General features: G+C 45.4%; 1 protein-coding gene across 1 annotated transcript in view; it reads left to right on the top strand.

Annotated features, from left to right (window-relative positions):
• MUC16 (mucin 16, cell surface associated) overlaps window positions 1-5,976 on the top strand; it is a 194,810-nt gene extending 188,834 nt beyond the window's left edge. The window contains exons 72-73 of the mRNA XM_078668928.1: window positions 1,701-1,807; window positions 3,835-5,976. Coding sequence (XP_078525054.1) covers window positions 1,701-1,807; window positions 3,835-3,933 — 206 coding nt within the window. The 3' untranslated portion in view covers window positions 3,934-5,976. The remainder of the gene's footprint in view (window positions 1-1,700; window positions 1,808-3,834) is intronic.
• Window positions 5,977-18,653: the final 12,677 nt, after the last annotated feature.

The following is an 18,653-nucleotide window of genomic DNA, read 5'->3' as shown; positions in this document are numbered from 1 at the left end:
GGTGTACCATGCAGATGCCCTTTGCCAGGCTTGCAAATAATCCCATGTAATTCAGTCCCTGTCACTCAGCTGCACCTTGGCAAAGATGTTACACAAGACAATGAAACTCAAAGGTTGTTCCTTGCCATTTACCACAACAATGTAGTATAAACTAATGGGCTTTCATGATGTCCCACCTTGCAAGCAGGGTCAACTGGCCTGTAGGGCAATCAGGCAGTGCCCGGTGGCTAGTCTGACAGATCAGTGTGTAGGCAGTTTTTTTTGCCAGTTTATGGGCCTGTTTTATGGCCAAGTCAGCCGATTTTTACTGTTGATTTCTCTAATATTACAACAAACATTGCCTGCAGCAAACACAATGGCATGCAAACTCCCCTACCTTGCAAAAAGAGAAAACGTAGTGTTTCTTCAAAACTGGCATGAATTACAAACGTGGGCCACTTTTTTTAGCAACGGGCCCCACTTTTATTTTCGTGCCCGGACCTATTTTTTATGTCAGTCCGACCCTGCTTGCAAAAATAAGGACCAATCCAATGGCCCTTCCTGCAGGTGCACCTTTCCAGCAGACTTTAATAAAACACAACCTTTACATGCAGATGCATCTTGCAAGAACCTGCAGTAGAATCCAATATCTTGCCTGCAAGTGCACCTAGCGAGTGAATGCCGCAGAATCCAAAATATTTCAATTTGATCCATGCACATGCGCCTTGGCAGAGATGCGAGAACATATAATAGTATACAGTTAAATATAACATAATATTATCCTTGTCAGGACCGGAATCCAATGTAATTCTTTCATATGGATGCAGATTGCCAGGATCTGCATCAGAACCCAACCGTAGCATGCCGAGTCGCCTCAGATGAGAGCGACTGCGACAAATTCTCATACAACACAATAGCCATTCATGCTGATCCACCTGGTCAGGGACATCGGCAGAATGTGTTGTGTGAAGCAAATTCCTATATGCTCAGGACTGGTGCAGTAGGTTCACAGAAATTCAATTTGGTGCCTAATACCACATCTTCTGGAGAGCAGGTGTCATTTGTTGGGTATTCCACCACAATATTGACTCAAAAATATTGTAGGGCCAATATATCGAGCTTAAAGATGGTGGAGCAAAATGTCATGAAGATAAATATATATTGGTAGGTATAGGTTTACTGCGACTACCTTCACATATATGTACCTTAATGATATATATATATATATATATCAGAAAAGAACCTCCCTCATATATATATATATATATATATATCTCACACTTGGGGCCATGGAAACCAAGAAGTAATTCTTGCCGTCCACCTCATAATGATTTATTGCACTGAGGAAGGCATCACGCTGAAACACGTTTACATTATTAATTAGTTATATATTTTAATAACCCAGAGAGTGCTCCGTATTTGTTGTGTAAGAGTGTAAGAGAGGCAAACCCACCCATCGTCTACAGAAGCACCCGCAGAGTGTTCTGCGTTCCTGGGTGAAACTGTGGAAACGAACAAATATATATATATATATATATGATTAAGAATAGTAAATCTATACATACCTATGAACACTTACTTTCACAATATTCTGGTCCTCGATATTAGGTCTCTATACAGTTGCCCCACAATATTTTTGCACCCAATATTTTGACAGACAACAGTGTTCACTGTATCGAACTCAACTGATGAAGTTTCTGGCGCTTGCTTTCCCCCCACAGTGGCTCCAATAGCAAAGCCGAGCGAAGAGTTGCCGTTTTGGGCCATCATCCTCATCTGCCTGGCGGTATTGCTCGCCCTGATCATCCTCTTCCTTCTCTGCTTCCTGGTGAGTATCCTTCAGAGCATTCCAATGCAAACTTGAACCTGGAGATAGATGCTGTGGTTTTATGAGGTTTTCTGGCCCAGGATGGGAGGCTATGTATCAACCCTTTCTAAATCAGAACCTTCAGACCAAACTAGAAGCCATGTAGTTCACATCCAAGAACCACATTCCACTTACAGTTGCATGCATGGGTCAATGATGATTCAGAGTGGCTACCATTGTGATGGCCGACTCCCCGGCAGGTGAATGGCATGTATTAATTTAGTTTAGTTTTATTTATTTTTAATTTATTTTCTTTGCTTTTTATTTTATTTTCAATGCAAGTCTCACCCACCATTCTGCACCACAAATAGCAAGTTGGATTTTTTTTTTATTCCGAATTGCTCAATGGAAAATTGGGATTTCTGCATTTAGCTCTTGCTCAGCACATTTACATTTGGATCTACTCACTATCATTTTGAGGGCCACTGTTTGCAACCGATATGGGATTACAATAGGTGTAGCCATATCGCATTGACCACTGGCCCATGTGGTTTTCCCGGCAGAAGGGTCAACAGGTAAAACTTGCATGCACAAATAATCCAGTGATTGCAGCACAGAACTGGGCAAAACATGCACTCTTTCGACACGGAGAACTCATAACAATGCAATCACAATGCAATAACCTTAAAATTACACCCCCGTAGGAAAATCCTGTGTTGTACATAATCCATAGTCCTATATTGTACAGCATTTTACCATGGCATTTGGAATAACCCAGTGGTTATCTCTTCTACACTGGTGTTGGAAAGCATGGGTTTCTTCTCATCAAAAATGCTCATTTACAGTGGGGGACATTTTAGAAATGGGATAATGATTTTGAACGATTCGTTTTTCTTTGTCCCAACTTAGTCTGCAGTTGCCACTCCCATTTTGCTCTCATTGTTAACTTGTGATGGAAGCTGGGGATGACACTAAGCACACAAATGTGACAAAACAGTAAAAAAAACGAACAAAAGACACACCAATATAGTTGGTGCTATTAACCAATTTTTGGCACTAATCTGCAACTTCTGTCCAAAGTCTTACAGAACACTTGGAGCAAGTTATATTTGTGCCTGTGGGAGAGTTTGTGCACACAGTTTTTGAACTGGCATCTAAATGAAAACCACTGTCAGCATTCCTATTCAGCAGGTCACATTGCAGCAAAAAGACTTCCTTCAGGGATTCACAGATGTCCTGCCTTGTCAGAATTCTTGAAGCAGAGTTGTTTCTGCAAATACTTTAAACAGCTGTAAGTTTCAAGTTAGAGGCTTGCAAGGACCAGCAGATCACCATCGCTTCACTCAACTTAGCTGAGGTTGCAAGTGCTTTTAATAACACAATTAGGATGCTTTAGTGAAAGGGATTTAGGGGGATCAATCGTGCATGAGACCACTATCTGGACCCCTGGCCTCAACCCCCTTCCCTACAACTGTAATTCACACACTATGTCATTTTCCTCGTGTCCGGTTTCCTCTATGCAAGTGACTCCCAATGACAAGAGCCTCCCTGACCTTTCAAGGTCATGCTACTGCCAAAGTGGTTGCACCACCACTGGTACATTTTCATGTGTCTCACAAAAGAGGATGGGTCTTTGCTGGACCATTTTCCTTGCAATTTACAAGGGTTTGCAATGGTGACAGTCTGTGTTGAAAAGACCTTTGAGACTCACAATGCCACCTTGCTAAATGCAGGATTTCCAGCCGTGAAAAGCATTTGCTACTACATGCCCCACCTCATCAAAGGAGCCTCCATTGAGTGGTTTCGCCCAAAATCAAGCAAAAGTTTTAGATGTGTCTGAGCGATTTTCCACTTATAATGTAAGTTCCTCAGTGCAGATTTCCCAACTAAATCCTAATTTTGGTTTATCTTTAAGCTAAGAAACTGCCAGTGGACTGTGCACTATTTAGATATGCACGAACGTAACTGCACTCCTACTTTTTTCTGTCTAACATTGAAGTTTTTTTTCTCCTCTGATAATCTTTTTTGGTTGTTCCTTCTTGCTGTAGATTCACTTCTGCTTACGGAGAAGAAAAGGATCGTTTGACTTGCCGCAGCCCATGGCTGGAGTATATTTCCCACATTTAGACATGAGGAAGATGTACTGAGGAGCCAAAGTCAGTCGACTGTCTTCGTCAGTCAGATGTCAGTAAACCAGACTCGGGAACATGTTTACACAATGGTAGGATTGGATCCAGTACAGCATGCATCACTCGTACAAAAACACACATTGATACGTTTGAGAATAGTGTGGTCTTGTATTGTGGTGACGAGCCAAACTTTTCAACGCCAAGGCCTTCAAGTTCACTTCATAGTTTCAGGACCATCACGGACTGAGATCCACCGCACTCACCACTCTACTTGTTCTGCATCTACATCTGGTTTCGAATACTCCAAGGGTCCACTACTGAACCTGGAAGTGGTATTGTTATCAACACTGGATTGTCTGGAGAAGAAAGATGCCAGAATCTAACACTTTCTCCTGCACCCCATCCAGACTTCTCTTCTGCATCAGCAACACCAGAGACCTCAGGGACATCTCAGCAATTATGTGCCTAGAAATGGGCGTGATGACAACAGTGAAAGACTTGTGGTTCTGTTGTGTGCCCGGGACAGGACGCACACGTGTTGTCAAGCAGCTTTGGACATTGTGACAGGAGATAGAACATGTCAGTTGTGGTGCATCGGAGTACTCATTTCCTCAGGACTTAATTTCTTGTGAAGTTGTTGCATCAAATGTACAACAGAAGAAAACCATGTTTATTGTTTTCTTACAGAGAGATGGCACAGTTAAGCCATCAGAACAGGTGTGATGTGCAAGCAGCCTAGCCAACCCGACGTGTGTGCCGACAGAGCTCCGCTGGTATCTCCAAAGTGAGGACTGTACAAATCTTAGACTCCTCTCCCGAACCTTTACCTGTGCAGTCAGTAAAGATTCTTTTAAGAATAGTTGAGTTCTGGAAGGGGCGGGGTTGATGTATCTTTTTCAATTTTCTGTCCCAAGTCTTTTCACAGATATGTGTACAGTGCCAGACTGCCCAATTACAGGTGTAATTAAAAAAAAAACCTAATTTTGTATAGGTGAAAGGGAGTCCAATTTGGAGAACTTTACAGACCTCTTCTGGAAAGAGCAGGTGGATCAGCCCAGTACCGTGCCAGATACAGTATCGTAAATGACGAGGTGGTCGTGAACCCCATTGAGGTACTATCCCTGACAGTGAAGGTCACGTGCCAAGCCATTCATTCCTCCTAGCCAATGTAACCTTCTGCTGTAGAACACAAGGCACTGAAACACAAATCTGTCATCTTGTTACTTGCCAAATACAAGTGTGACATCAGAAGCGTGCCCAGGTTTCTCTGTACGTTCACCGGTATGCCCGCTCTGATCAGCTTATCACTTTGAGCCAATCAGAAGGAGCATTTCTATCCAGCGTGCCAGGTTAATTTCACAACATTCAATGTGTAATGTAAGTGTGAATCGGAACCTACCTGAGGTTAGAAAAACCTGTGCATTAACGAATCCCCAACCAGTAGGCCAATCGGACACCGACTCTCAGGAAATCTTATCGTTTTGAGTTCAGTAATTTGCGTCGGGCCATGGTAGCACAAAAACAGAAATGAAACCGAGTAAAGAGTTTATTTAATGATTAAAGGACATTTATATCAGCTAATTACATATATCCTTTCCCCCAAATTGATTAAAAGGCTACTCCCTATTCAATCTATTGGAAATATAGCACAATGGTTAAGGTATTTAAATATTTTAATCGAAACAATGCTAAAGATTCCAGAAAGCACGCTACAGCATTTCTTTAGCATCCATTATCACGTGCCATAGGGTGCACACACCTGCGCAGGCAGAGAGGCGGGAAATACTTTAAAAAATCGCCAGTGTTATGAATGTTACTATGTTGCACTGTGTTGACAGCAGGTGGAAAAGCACTTTAAATCTGATAGAATGTTTCTGCGCTCAGGCGCAACAGATTATAAAATAGATGTATTTTACTACAAAGGAAAATGTTTTATTTTATTTATAAATGATGTCGGGTGTTCTTTGTAAAGGTTTGTTATATTTTGTACATGTGACGTACAAATAAAATGGCAGAGCCATTCTATCTCTTGCAATGAAAAGAATAAATTATCAGCAATTATCTAAGGCTGCCTGAGTGTTTGTTGTGCAAAGCTGTGGGTGGGGGAAAGCTGGCTGAATCAGTACTGTGGGGGGTCTAAGATTAAGTATCAGTTAATGGACAATGGCGACGTGGACAACAAGTAGGAAGTAGATTTTAGGAGTGGCAACTTGTGGGGAGTGGGTTGAAGATAAAGGGATGTGGTGCACATGAGGAACTACGGAAGCGGGTGGTACCAAATGTAGGGGTGTGGCATACAGGTGCAAGTGTATGAAGGGGCAGTACAAGACGGAGAGGTGTTGCCTACATGAAAGCCCGGTTCAAGGTCTACAGGTGTGGCGTACAGGACACAGTGTAAGAGGGTGGTACATGACAGAGCTGTGGCGGACAGGGGGAACTATGGAAGGGGCAATACAAGACATACGGTGGAGAGTATAAGAATGGTCAGTACAAGATGGAGAGGTGTGGCTTAAAGGAGGGACTATGGGATGGGTGATAGAAGACATACCTACCATATTTGGAGATTTCGGCTAGCCGTGCAAAGATCGCGCCTTTAGACAAGCTACTGCCACAGCAGGTCCACTGCAGGATCTGAAAGTTTGCCGAGTGATCGCCATGCTTCATGGAGTTGCTCACCAAACTTTTTTGTTTTTCAAAAACAAACTCTCATAACAAGAGTTTGTATTTGAAAAATAAACTAATGACCCTATTACACTGGGAGCCTTTGCCAGGGTGGGCATCATTTTTGTAAAAAAAAAATGATGGCCTCAAACGCAACTAAAGCTGTTTAGACTGTCCTCTTTCAATAAGGTGGACATCCAATGCACTTACACCAATGGCCCCAACTCGGTTGGGCTGTCAGTATAAGGGCTTTTGTGAGAGGAGCCAGTGGGACACTGCTATAAGGAACATGGCGGCTTGCCTGACTAACTATTAAAGCAGGTGGACCATAAGCCTGTTGGACAGGGTATTCCATCACATTTGTGGCAGGGTCTCCTGTCTGCCAAACTCTGAATCAGACACTGAATAAGGATTTTGGTAAGACTGGGTCCAAGAGAGTTTCTTTCACAGTTTGTCCTGATGGAGAAGAATCTAAGTTCTAGCATCTCCACGCAAAGAGAGAAGTTGATTCTCTGCCTAAACCAACACGTAGCCGTGTGAAAATCAGTGCAAGCCACAGCCCTTCTTCCTTCTGCTCTGTTCCCTTTCACCAACGGGTGCAAAGGTGGGAGCGTGAACTCCAACTTCAGTCTTAAATAATAGCTCGGCTCCTATCACTCAGCAGGACGAGATGCAAGACGCAACATGCTCCAGCCTACACGGAAACATTGTGTATTTGCTTGATAGTCCTGCAATATTGTGCAATCCCGGGTACATGGAATGTGTGATGTGATGTGATGTGAGGGAAGCTTGTAAAGCGCGCTGACACCATGGGTTTCCTGGCGCTGGTTGAGTGCTGGGGGACCAGAGGGATTTAACCGGATTGAGGGAAGAGCCATGTTTTTAGGGATTTACGGAAAAGGATGAGAGAGTTAGAGGTTTTGAGAGAGAGGGGGAAGGAGTTCCAAAGTTTAGGGGCCAAGAATGCGAATCTCCGGCCTCCCGATCTGCAAAGTTTGATGGGGGGGATGAGTAGGAGGTGAAGGTGGGAAGTTCTCAGGTTCCGTGAAGGACAATAGGTCCTGATAAGGGATTTCAGGAAGACGGGACAGGAGCCAGATAAAGATTTAAAGGTGAGGCAGCCGATCTTAAAGGCTGCCCTCGAGATGACAGGGATGGGCAAACATAGCAAAATGTGTGCCTTCAGCGTGCACATACTCTCACGAAACTCAGACATCCTGATAAGTTACTGTGTAAATCTAAAAGTGGCAATGTGCCAATTTCAAGGGTAAAATCTAAGAACTTGGGGCTAAATTCTTATGTTTAAGTTGGTCAGTGTAAAGAGTGCTTCACTTTGGCACTAGACAACTGGGAAGTGATTGAGTTCTCTAAAGCCATTTCTGGAAAAAATAAATGTTCTTATTGCTTTCTTAAATGCTGCATAGTTGTTAATCAATAGCAGAAAGTTACAGAGCTTTGGAGTCAGGACGTAGGAGCCATGCCCACCAGTCGAAGAACCCACAGTGCAATTATTGATAGTATGGAGTGAGTGCTTGAAGGACCAATGTGTCCTGGTTGCACCAATGTGAGGGACAGTCCCAGTGACAGTAGAAAATAAAAGCACCAATTGCTGTTTACAGTGCAAGTTAATTGTAACATGCACGCTACAACCGTGTGTAGGAAAAGCACCCCACCCAGACAGAGCACTTTCTGAGAACTACTCCACCACGAGGGCTCCTAAAAAGAACCCTTCCACTTAAGAGAGACAACTTGGACCAGTACGAGGTCTAACTGAATGCGTTAAGATCTCCGTTCACTCAAGCGACATGCAGAAGAAAAAGTGCTATATATGGTGTTAAACAGCATTTATTTGCTGGGGCTTAAGGATGGACTTTGGAGGAGGTGTAAAAATGTCATCAAAATAGTGCATGGACTTCAAATTTCTAGCGTTTGGCCATGTGAAGATCTTTACAAAGAAAACATGAAAGCAGAACATAAAAAGAATAAGAATTGTAAACATCGAAGACAGGGAAAATAGAACCTGACTTTTTAAAACTTTGTACTTAGGGTTTGTTGTTGGACTGCAACTTAAAAAGCTCTGAATGTTATCAAACTTAACAGCAAATAACTCTGAAACATGATCCTCCGATCGGCGTTCAAAAAGCAGAACATTCATATATGTCTGATTTACATTCAGAAAAAAATGTTTCATCAAAAGAATGTTTCTTTTGTATGCGCTGATTGACGGCCATGATGACGGATGAAAGTTTCAGCAAGAGTTTGTCCGCCCAACATCTGACATTCAGGGTGTGTGTGTGAATGTTTTCTGAAAATATCCTTCCCTCATCCCCGTGGGCTCGCAGCCAGAATCTGACTTATTCACCGAGCCCATCTCTGTTTTTCCACCTGGAGATGCAAGTTTTTCAAACAAAGATAAATATATATATATATTTTTCATAGTTAAATCAACAATACATGACGATCCCAAAGAAAAGGTAAACTCTCAGAGTTTCACAAATATTTTGGCAGAAGATCAAAAGCTATAAATAATTTCTTAACTATTTACAAATATTTCCCATTGGGTCAAGCAATGTCGAATAAGCCAAATTTGTCCCTTTTCATGATCTTTGACCTTTTGGTCCCCAATACCATCTCAAAGCGTTCTCCTCCTCCACTAATGGTGCTGAGGCAGCTGGAGGTGTCTGAGAAACTTTCATGGCTCTTCTATGGCAGCCATTTTTGTTTCATGTGACCACGTGACACGTCCAAATACGACCACATCTCACCTAGACCTAGATACTTACGTAGACTCTCCTTAGAAGTCAGCATTATATTCTAGATCGGTGGCCTAGTTCGCAGAGAAATTTATTTATAGTATCCTCCATCACAAAGCTGCACAGCATCTTAGATGTTCAGAGTCCAGGACTCACTGTACCTGCAAGTCATAAGGTTTTAAGCATCCTGGATATGATTCTCAAAGGCAACTTACACTTCTGGGTAATTTACATTTTGGAGTACGTTTACTACTTTTCAGTATTCGCACAATCAGAGTGTAAATTTACTACTAAAGAGTAAGTTACAAGTCGCCACCCCTGGTGTACAGCAATGGGTCTATCCTTGTGTGGATGGGTGAAGTCCCTGCCTAAACCTCTCTTACACCTCTCTCTAAACCCCTCTTACTCCTCTATAATCCAGGGGCGGCTCATCCATTAAGGGGGAGGAGGGTCCCCCCATTGCTCTTTCAGCAGTGCACACAGGAAAAATAAAAAAATAATAAAGTATGTTTATTATCATTTTATTTTTCTTTGCTGTCACTGAACTGAGTCTTGGAACCGGGGTTATCCGGATGGAGAGTCAGCAACAGGGAGGAGGAATGATGGGCATTAAGTGCGCATGTGGGTTTGGCCGCGTATCTCAGCCCGACCAAACCAACATGCACACTTAGCCTTTCTCCAACCTCAGCTGTGTTGTACAGTTGGGTCAAGAAGAGACACGTGCTCCCAGTCCCTGTCTGAGCGCCAAACCAGCCTACTCAGACCAATCCTGGCGCTGCTCTCCTGCTGGTAATAGAATTACTAGTGTGAGAGCAGTGTCTGGATTGGCCATGGTGAGTCTGGGAGCCTGTGCATTGGCTGCTGGGAGTCGACAGGAGAAGACCACCGAGGCGGCGGCCAGCAGGTAAGTAATATTTTCTTTTCCCTATTTTTCTATCCTTCGCTACCCCCCAGTTTGCCTTCACAGTAGCCATAACCCCATCCCTTTTTGTAGTAAATCTGCCCCTTTTCCCACCTACTCCCTCCAGTTCCTCCCACATTTACTACTAAAGCATATTCTTTTGGGGAGGAGGACTCCACACACGTAAATATAGGTAAAGCGGATGCCCCTGAAATATAAAACGGCGCATTTATACATTTAAAATCTGAAAAACAATTTTTTATAAATTACCATGCATGATAGCTCTGGGACAGAGGGTGCGTGCTTCAAATTTCATGAAGTTGTGTTCCTTTTTGGGAAAGTTGCAAACAATTAGAACACACATTTAACAAGCCTCACCACAAATACTGCACGCAGTGCATACTGAGGCCATATAATTACACACACGGTTCTTGTGTGCACCGACTAAAGGTTTAAAGTTTCTTTAGGCGTGTATGGGCAGCTTTTTGTGAGATCCCAGCACAAAGGCAGCCAGAGGCAATGTCTCATTGTGAGCAGAACCGGTTCTGCAATTTTAATGATGCTGTGAACACAAATAACTTAACTTCATAACATATTTTTTGTGGGATGATTGCCAAGCAGGTTATTATTCTTTACACTTGTTCTGCTGACAAGAGAAATCGACTCAGCAAAGTGGAAGCGTTGAGGGTGATGAGGCGAGGTTGTCGGACAAGAGATCCCCAAAACATATTTTTCCAGAACCGCAACAAAAGAGGCTGCACAGGTGAATTAGAAATAAGTTCCAAATTCATCCCATTCCTAGATCAAGAAAATGATGCACATACTCGTGCATTTTCACTTCCATCAGACTAATGGTAATGGCCCTTGCACTGTTCATGGAGAATATATAGGATTTTATATATACTCGGAAGGGGCGTAGGATAAGCCACGTTCAGCCGTTTTCGTCTTTGGCTCAGGAAATCAAATCACTTTTTGGATCAGCCCACTGGAGTATTGTAATCTCACTGTTTTCCTATTGGCTGTTTTGGTTTATCATTCCTCCGTTGGAATGCATGAGGAATTATTTTTCTTAGCTCTCAAGAAACCTATTGTTTTTGATTATCTGTGATTTATTTCAGAGCAAGGGGCAACGTTTGCCCACGAAACAACATTATGTGTTTCGGTCCTGTACTCAGCCCTCTCTCAAACAATGAGGTAATTTACTTGTGCCATAGAAAAAGAGAGCATACCATTTCGTGAACAAACTGTGAAAATAACAGTGAAGAAACACTAATACTTTTGGGATAGAGCCTCATCTTACATGTAGCAGCAAAGTACTGTTCTTGCAATGCAGGATGCATGGCCCCATCACTTCAGCAGCAACAGTTCATCAACTATCGATATGTCTGTCACCTTAGGAAAGCATTTCCAGAAAGGTATTGAAAAAGGTTAATCTCTCGACTTGGGTAAATTGAAATATAAAATGTAGACATTGTATTGGACAGTAGAATAAAGGGGAGATCCCTTGGTGGACGGAACACTTTTAAAAGAAACTATGTGCTCTTCACACAAATTGCAGCCCATGTGTTAGAATTTACAATAAATTCCAACACCATTTGTTACAAGGTAAATAGATACCGTAATTTCTTTATTTTTTTGGTTAAAATCAACATCCTAAACATTGTTCCGTCCACCAAGGGATCTCCCCTTTATTCTACTGTTTAAACGTACTCTAATCCCCTGGTCTGGTCAAAGTGGTCTCTCTCATATATTTAGACATTGTATTGGAAACAAGAGGTAAGTAATGCCCGCAGGAGATGGGCGCGGCAAGGATAAATTAGAACTGTGGCCATAGTAGGGATATTTTGACATCAAATACAAGTGAGCTATTTAAGAGCTCCAACACCCACAATATTATTTTAGGCTTTGGTTAACATCTTGCACTAAGCTTCCGATATTTGTATTTTCTTTAGCTGCTTGTCGCTATTTTAGTTATGTAACTTAGCAATCGTTCAATGACATTCATAATGGGGAAGTGCCAGCTTGCCAGGAGATTTTCATAGGCTCTGGGAGCCCATTTAATTGAATAAGAAACTATGATTTTAAATCTTTATGAAACGGATCTTTTCTATAAATTAAACAGACTCTATATTCACTGTAGGTTGGTCCTTTCAGCATTCTTGTTTATACATGTGAGAAGGATGGCTTGCCTCTAGATTGTACAAAAAACGTTTAACCATGGTCAAAGTAGACATGTCTGCCGAGAAAATTTGGGTTGAAAATAGGGAGGCCAGGCTTACTTTTGATTAATAAACTGGAAGCTCCCAGAAGTTTAGTTGTGGACTGGGAATATGACTGTGGGAATGCAATTCTGGGCCCAAATACATAGCGAAGAGGATCAAGCTATCAGGAGGCGGGAGTTGTTCAGACTATGGCGTTTCATAGTTGCTCATTACATAGAACTGCTGGCGAACGTCTCGACATTATACATACATTTAATAGGTTTATCATCGATTTGCCAGTAAATTTGCAATCCCAGTTTGCATTGCTCAATCTCATTTACAGTTGAAGAACTCCTGCCCAGATTATTGGTTAACCCCTTCGACGCTCATGACGAGCTGGGCTCGTCATGCAGTAGCCTCCTCGCACGCTCATGACGAGCCCAGCTCGTCATGAATAATGGGAAATAAGGATATCCAGCACAGGGGAAAAATCCCCATAGCATTCAAAAGGTTAATGCAACCCTTGTAAGGTTAGTGAGGCGTGTGCTGTACATCTGTGTTTTGATTTCATAAGGCTCAGTTAACTGTGGAGGCAGGTTATAATGGAACAGTGACAAACGACCATATAATAGGGTATTTTTCTGAACCGTGAAGCTCACTCCTGGTCACCCCAGTCGACACTTCCCTGGGATTGGCGCAGGTGCCTTGCATTTTGGCAGTGGTTTTGGACTTGTATGGAGTGGGCGTGTGCGTTAGTTTTGTACGCTGTCTCCTTAGCATGGCTTTCTCTGTGTCGCTTGCTTTTGGTAGTATGTGTGTTTAAGGCACAGTAGCTACTATTGGGGGCGGTGTGTCATCATTATGGATGAAGGTTAAAGCGGCCAGAATAGTGTCCCAGCTAGTGGCGAGAGGGACCTTGTGGATACCTAGTGTGTCCTCTCGATGGAGTGCACCGCTTTCCGCTTTGGCCCAGGTGAGCATCGACCGTCTCCTCATTATTATGCGAGGGGGCTCAGGGGCTTTCCACCTTTTGGTGATCAATCTTTTCGCTACTGCCATCCCCAAGTCTAGGAATCTGGAGGTGACTTTTTTGTTACGGTTTCTCCGGCACAGGTGCAGATAGCATGTGTACCATTCGGGCGAGGGCTCGGCCCGTGCATTGCAACAGAGTGTCTGCTACCGCTTTCCAATAGTCAAGTAGGGCAGGGCATCCCCAAAGCATGTGTAGTAGGTCCGCATCAGGTAGTGAGCATCTGTGGCATGCGGCATCCTAGTGCCTAAAGTATTGGTTGATCTTTGCGGGTGTGAGATATGCTCTGTGGGAGGTGTAGAATTGGATTTGGTGTAGGCGTGCGTTCCTGGGAACTTGAATTGGGCTTGTCAGTACCGAAGACCATTCAGAGTTTGCGAGTTGGCGGCTATGTCATCTTCCCAGTTCTGTCAGAGTGGCGATAGGTTGGTTGCTGTGTGGTGTCTGAGTGAAGCAACGAGCCATTTGGTTAGGTATTCCCCCTGTCTCACAACATGTACATATTGTAGGGTAAGGTGTGTCGCTGGTTCAGTGATTCAATCGCTGCATTTAGCAGTGAGCGCCGCTAGGAGGGAGCGGTGGAGTGGAAACTAGTCGGGCCAATTCATCCTACTCGACCAGTGTTGTGTATGGGATCAGTGCGCCCTCGCGGCACAGGTCACCTATAACTCGGACCCGTGCTTCTCGCCAGCTTTGTAGCTCTGCCACTGTGGTGATTGTGGTACCTCTGGGTGTTCCTTCCAGTGGCAAGGCTGGTGCATACGGGGTGTCTGCTTGGGTGATATATAGCATTCTACGGTAGCATCTGTGCGCTACGTTGAGTAGCTGCAAGTCTGGCGACTTGGTTTTTGAGCAGGGGTGGAATAGTCCTGTCAGTTCTGAGAGGTGTAGGGGCGGCTGTGTGGTTGCAGTATCTCCTCTGTGGCGGTCCGCTAGCCATCTGGCCACCCACTGCAGTTGTGCGGCCAGGTAGTATTGCTCTAAGTTCGGGGCTGCGAGGCCTCCCTGGTCTGTGGGCAGGTAGTTTGTTTATCTCTACTCGGTGTTTCGAGTTACCCCATATAAAGTCTTTGTCCAAATTTTCTAGCGGGGGGAAGAAAGAAGGGGGGACATAGAGCGGGAGATTCGTAAAGATATATAGGAATTGGGGCACAATCACCATTTTTGTGGGGCTACCCTTCCAGTCACTGACAACAGGAGCGTGCTCCAGAATGTCATCTGGGATTGGACCCCGGTCAGGGCTCTGCCTAGGTTGCCATTCAACAAATCCACTGGGTTCCTGTATATGCGAATTCCGAGATAGCAGGAAGTGTCTGCGCACCATCGGACCTGTACCCCGCTAGACGCGTAGCCTGGGTTCCACATTGTTGACTGAAGGTATACGCAGGATTTGGAGACATTCACCCTCAGCCCAGATATGGAGGCAAAGCTTTCCAGCGCGAGTGCCAGTTGTTGTGATATTTGATGGATGTTTTTAATATACAGCAGGAGATCGTCTGCATAAAGAGATATTATGTGTGTGCCGTTCTCTAGTGCGACACCGTCACTCATCTTAGATCGGAGTACCTCCGCCAGTGGCACGATAGCTGGTGAGAATAGCAGGGGGGAGAGGGGGCATCCCTGTCTAGTCCCCCTTTGCACACTCACAGGGCCCGATATGTAGGGGTCTATTTTGACTCGAACCGTTGGGGCGTTCTATAGTAATCTTACCATGCTTAGGAAGGTATCCCCTAGTTTGTATCTCTCCAGCCCGGAGAATAGGAACCCCCACTCAGCTTTCTCGAGATCAGGCAACCTGCACTGTCAGTGAGTTTTTAAGTACATTGTGAATCTGCAGAATCGCTTCAGATTTAATGAGGTGCTCTTGGAGGGTACAAACCCATTCTGGTCTGTGTGTATCAGAATGGGGACCACTTGGGTGAGCCTATCAGCTAATAGCTTCGCTAATATCTCATAATCAACATTGAGAAAGGTAGTGGCCTGTATGATCCCAGCACTGTGGGATCCTTGTCGGGTTTGGGAAGGGATACTAGATTTGCTTCGCCCACGGACGGGGGGAACTGCTGCTAACTCAGCGCTGTTGCGTACAGTGCATGTAAGTGGGGAGTGAGCGTTGTAGCATAGGACTTACAAAATTCTGCTGAGAATCCGTCTGGGTCAGGGGTTTTCCCATTCGCTAATGCTATTATCGCACTATTATTTGCTCCAATGTAGTTTATGGTAAGTGCACCTAGTCTAAGAATGCAGTTAGTTGCCTCTCGCGGACTGGTACAATGTGGTGTAGTGGCATGTCATTGTTGTGTGTATTTCATGTTGTGTATACACAACCAGTCCTGCTTCCGTTCTTAAGGCAACTATGGGATGGTGTGCTTGCTCTTGGCGTAGGAGCCACGCTAGTGTTTTGCCTGCTTGGTCTGCCATGTGTGTGCATGCCGAATGTGCTGCATAGTTGTGACATCGGAGCCGCTCTAGCAGGTCTGCATGCTCGGCCCGTAGTGTGCCCAGTTGTCTCATGGCCCTGCTGTCCTATATCTGTTTTAACTCTGGGACCAATAGCGCATCGTTCAGCTGTTTGCGTGTATTCCAGGTGACCCCCAGGCAGCGCCCTCTTAAAGTCGCCTTAAAGGTATCCCATTCAAGGAGGGAGTCCTCGAGATGTTCGCGTATTGGACCCAGAGAGAACCGGAATGCCTGATCTTCCAGTGCTGCTGGTTGTAGGCACCACGTGGGGATCAGGGTTGCCCTGTGTCCCATGTGAGCTGCAGGAGCTGTGGTTTGCGGTCAGAATGTGTGCGCCCCAGGTATTCGGTGTGCTTGATGAGTGTGAGGAGGACGGGCGACCCAACTATGCGACTGAGTCGGACATGAAGATCATGTACTGGGAAGTAGAGCAAGTAAAATCATGTGTTGGGGTTAAGGGTTTGCCTTATGTCTGTCAGCGACCCGTTTGTTAGCCACTACGACAGGGCCTGTGCAGTGGATGTTGCTGTGGTACGTGTTAGGGGTGGGTACGACCTATCCAATTCTACATCTAAAACTGAGTTGAAGTCCCCTCCTATAAGCCAGGTGAGCCCACTCCACCTGGCCAGCACACCTGTAAGTTTTCTTAGGAATGAGGCTTGTTCCATGTTTGGGGCGTACACGGAGTCCATAAGGAGCATTTGCCCTTTTAGTTTGCCTTTCACAAATACATATCTCCCCTCCGGGTCGGTGACCACTTCTTTTACTATGTGCGGGACACCTGCCCTTATCCATATCAGTGCCCCCGTGCCTGGGAAGAGTAATTTGTACTGTATACTTGCCCCCTCCAGCTTTTGCGAAGGCAGCCTGCTTCTGTTTGGGCGAGATGCTGGAGATATGCGTACACTGAGTATCTGCTGGCAGGCGCGTGCATGCCCTTCACGGTCATCTTCTGCCACTTCCGGACTCCGTGCCACACCTCAGGGGCCGGCGGTTTTCGCACTGTCGTCACTGGGCAGCGTCTCCTCTTAACGGCGAGGGCCCTCACCCTGGTCGCGCTCCTGGGCCTAGGCTCCGTTCGCTTTAGCCGAGCTCCAACTTCGTCGCCGCCACCGCATTCTTCTTTGGTGTGCTTCCTCGTAGTTTCGCACTAGGGCGTTGCAGACTGCGCCTGCCCGAGGCCACCCGGTGGCCATCAGGAGGGCGGGCCCTTAGTCGCGGAGGGCCGCCCCGCCCCTAGACAGGGTCAGACACCCCCCCTCCGGGCGGAGTCGCCTGGTGGAGGGGGCGGCCCAGTGACGCACGTCCGGGGGGCGGCAGGCAGGAAGAAGGTATATCTTCCCCTCAGGCCACTGCGGTGGTCTCTTTGCCGCCCCGGACGTTGCGTGGACGCGTGGACACTCTTTCGGACACTCTTGTCGTCGGTGAGTGTTTTTCGGGCTGCCTTCGGGCATTACCCCCCTCCGCCTACTCCCTCCCCGCGGAGGTCCCGAGTTCTGGTCAGGCGGCCCGCTTAGTGTCGGGCCGCTGTGGAGGTGGGGGTTTGCAGGCAGATTTGCGGCCTTGTCTGCGCATTTGTGTGTTATGGTGTCTTAGGGCGGGAATCTCTTTTCATTTCTCCGGCTGGGGCCTGGTGTTTCCGGGTCAGGGTCCGGGCCTCGGTTGTGTCCGTGAGGCGCCGGCCCGCCGGGCTACCCTTTCCGTGGTTGAGTCGCGTTCGGAGGAGGACGGGAGGGCCGCGCCTTGTGCGGGTAAGTTTGGTTCCCCCGCATTCTGGCATGCACGAGGCGGTGAGTGGTGGTTCAGGGACTTGGGCAGAGGCCGCGTGGTCAAGCGCCGGACCCCATGGTTTTGGCGGGTACTGTAGACCCCCCTCCCCCACCTGCTCCCCGCCTCCAAGTATCGATGCGGTCCCCCTCCCTTCTTTTCCGCGAGATTCTTTGTGAGAGTTTATAATCTGTTTCCTTGTTGGCTACGATATATTTTACAGGTAAAATGCGCGATTCAAGTCTAGTGAGTTTGAATGTTTTCCTTTGTTAACGTTGTAACGCACCACATCCCCTGGTTTCGGTGGATGCGCATTTCTGTTTCCTTGTTCCACGATATATTTTACAAGTAAAATGCGCGATTACATTTTGTGAATCTGAATCTGTTTCAACGCACTACATCCCCTGGTTTCGGTGGATGCGCATTTCTGTTTCCTTGTTTGCTACGTGGCAAGGGAATTTTGACTCGATATATTTTACAAGTAAAAGGCGCGATTCAAATTTTGTGAATTTGAATCTGTTTCAACGCACTACATCCCCTGGTTCCGGTGGATGCACATTTCTGCTATGTTGTTTAAATGATATGCGGTATTCATTTTGAGGGAGATTTTAATCTGTTTTCTTTGTTTAAAGGAGGGAACGCACTACATCCTCTGGTAACGGATGCACATTCCCGCTATGATAATGTTTAAATATAAATGCGTATTCAATTTGAGGGAGATGTTAATCGGTTTTCTTTTTGTGGAAAGGAGGGAACGCACTACATCCTCTGGTAACGGCGGATTATATATAAATGCAGTATTCATTTTGAGGGAGATTTTAATCTGTTTTCTTTGTTTAAAGGAGGGAACACACTATATCCTCTGGTAACGGCGGATGCATATTTCTGGCATGAGTATGTTTGACATGTAAATGCGCGTTTACGGGTGAGGGAGTTTGAATTTGTTCGTGTCATATGCTTCGACG

The sequence above is a fragment of the Lissotriton helveticus genome, chromosome 12, assembly GCF_964261635.1.
Source record: "Lissotriton helveticus chromosome 12, aLisHel1.1, whole genome shotgun sequence".
Classification (NCBI taxonomy): domain Eukaryota; kingdom Metazoa; phylum Chordata; class Amphibia; order Caudata; family Salamandridae; genus Lissotriton; species Lissotriton helveticus.
The sequence above is the reverse complement of the archived record's forward strand: the minus strand, read 5'-3'. Positions and strand labels throughout refer to the sequence as shown.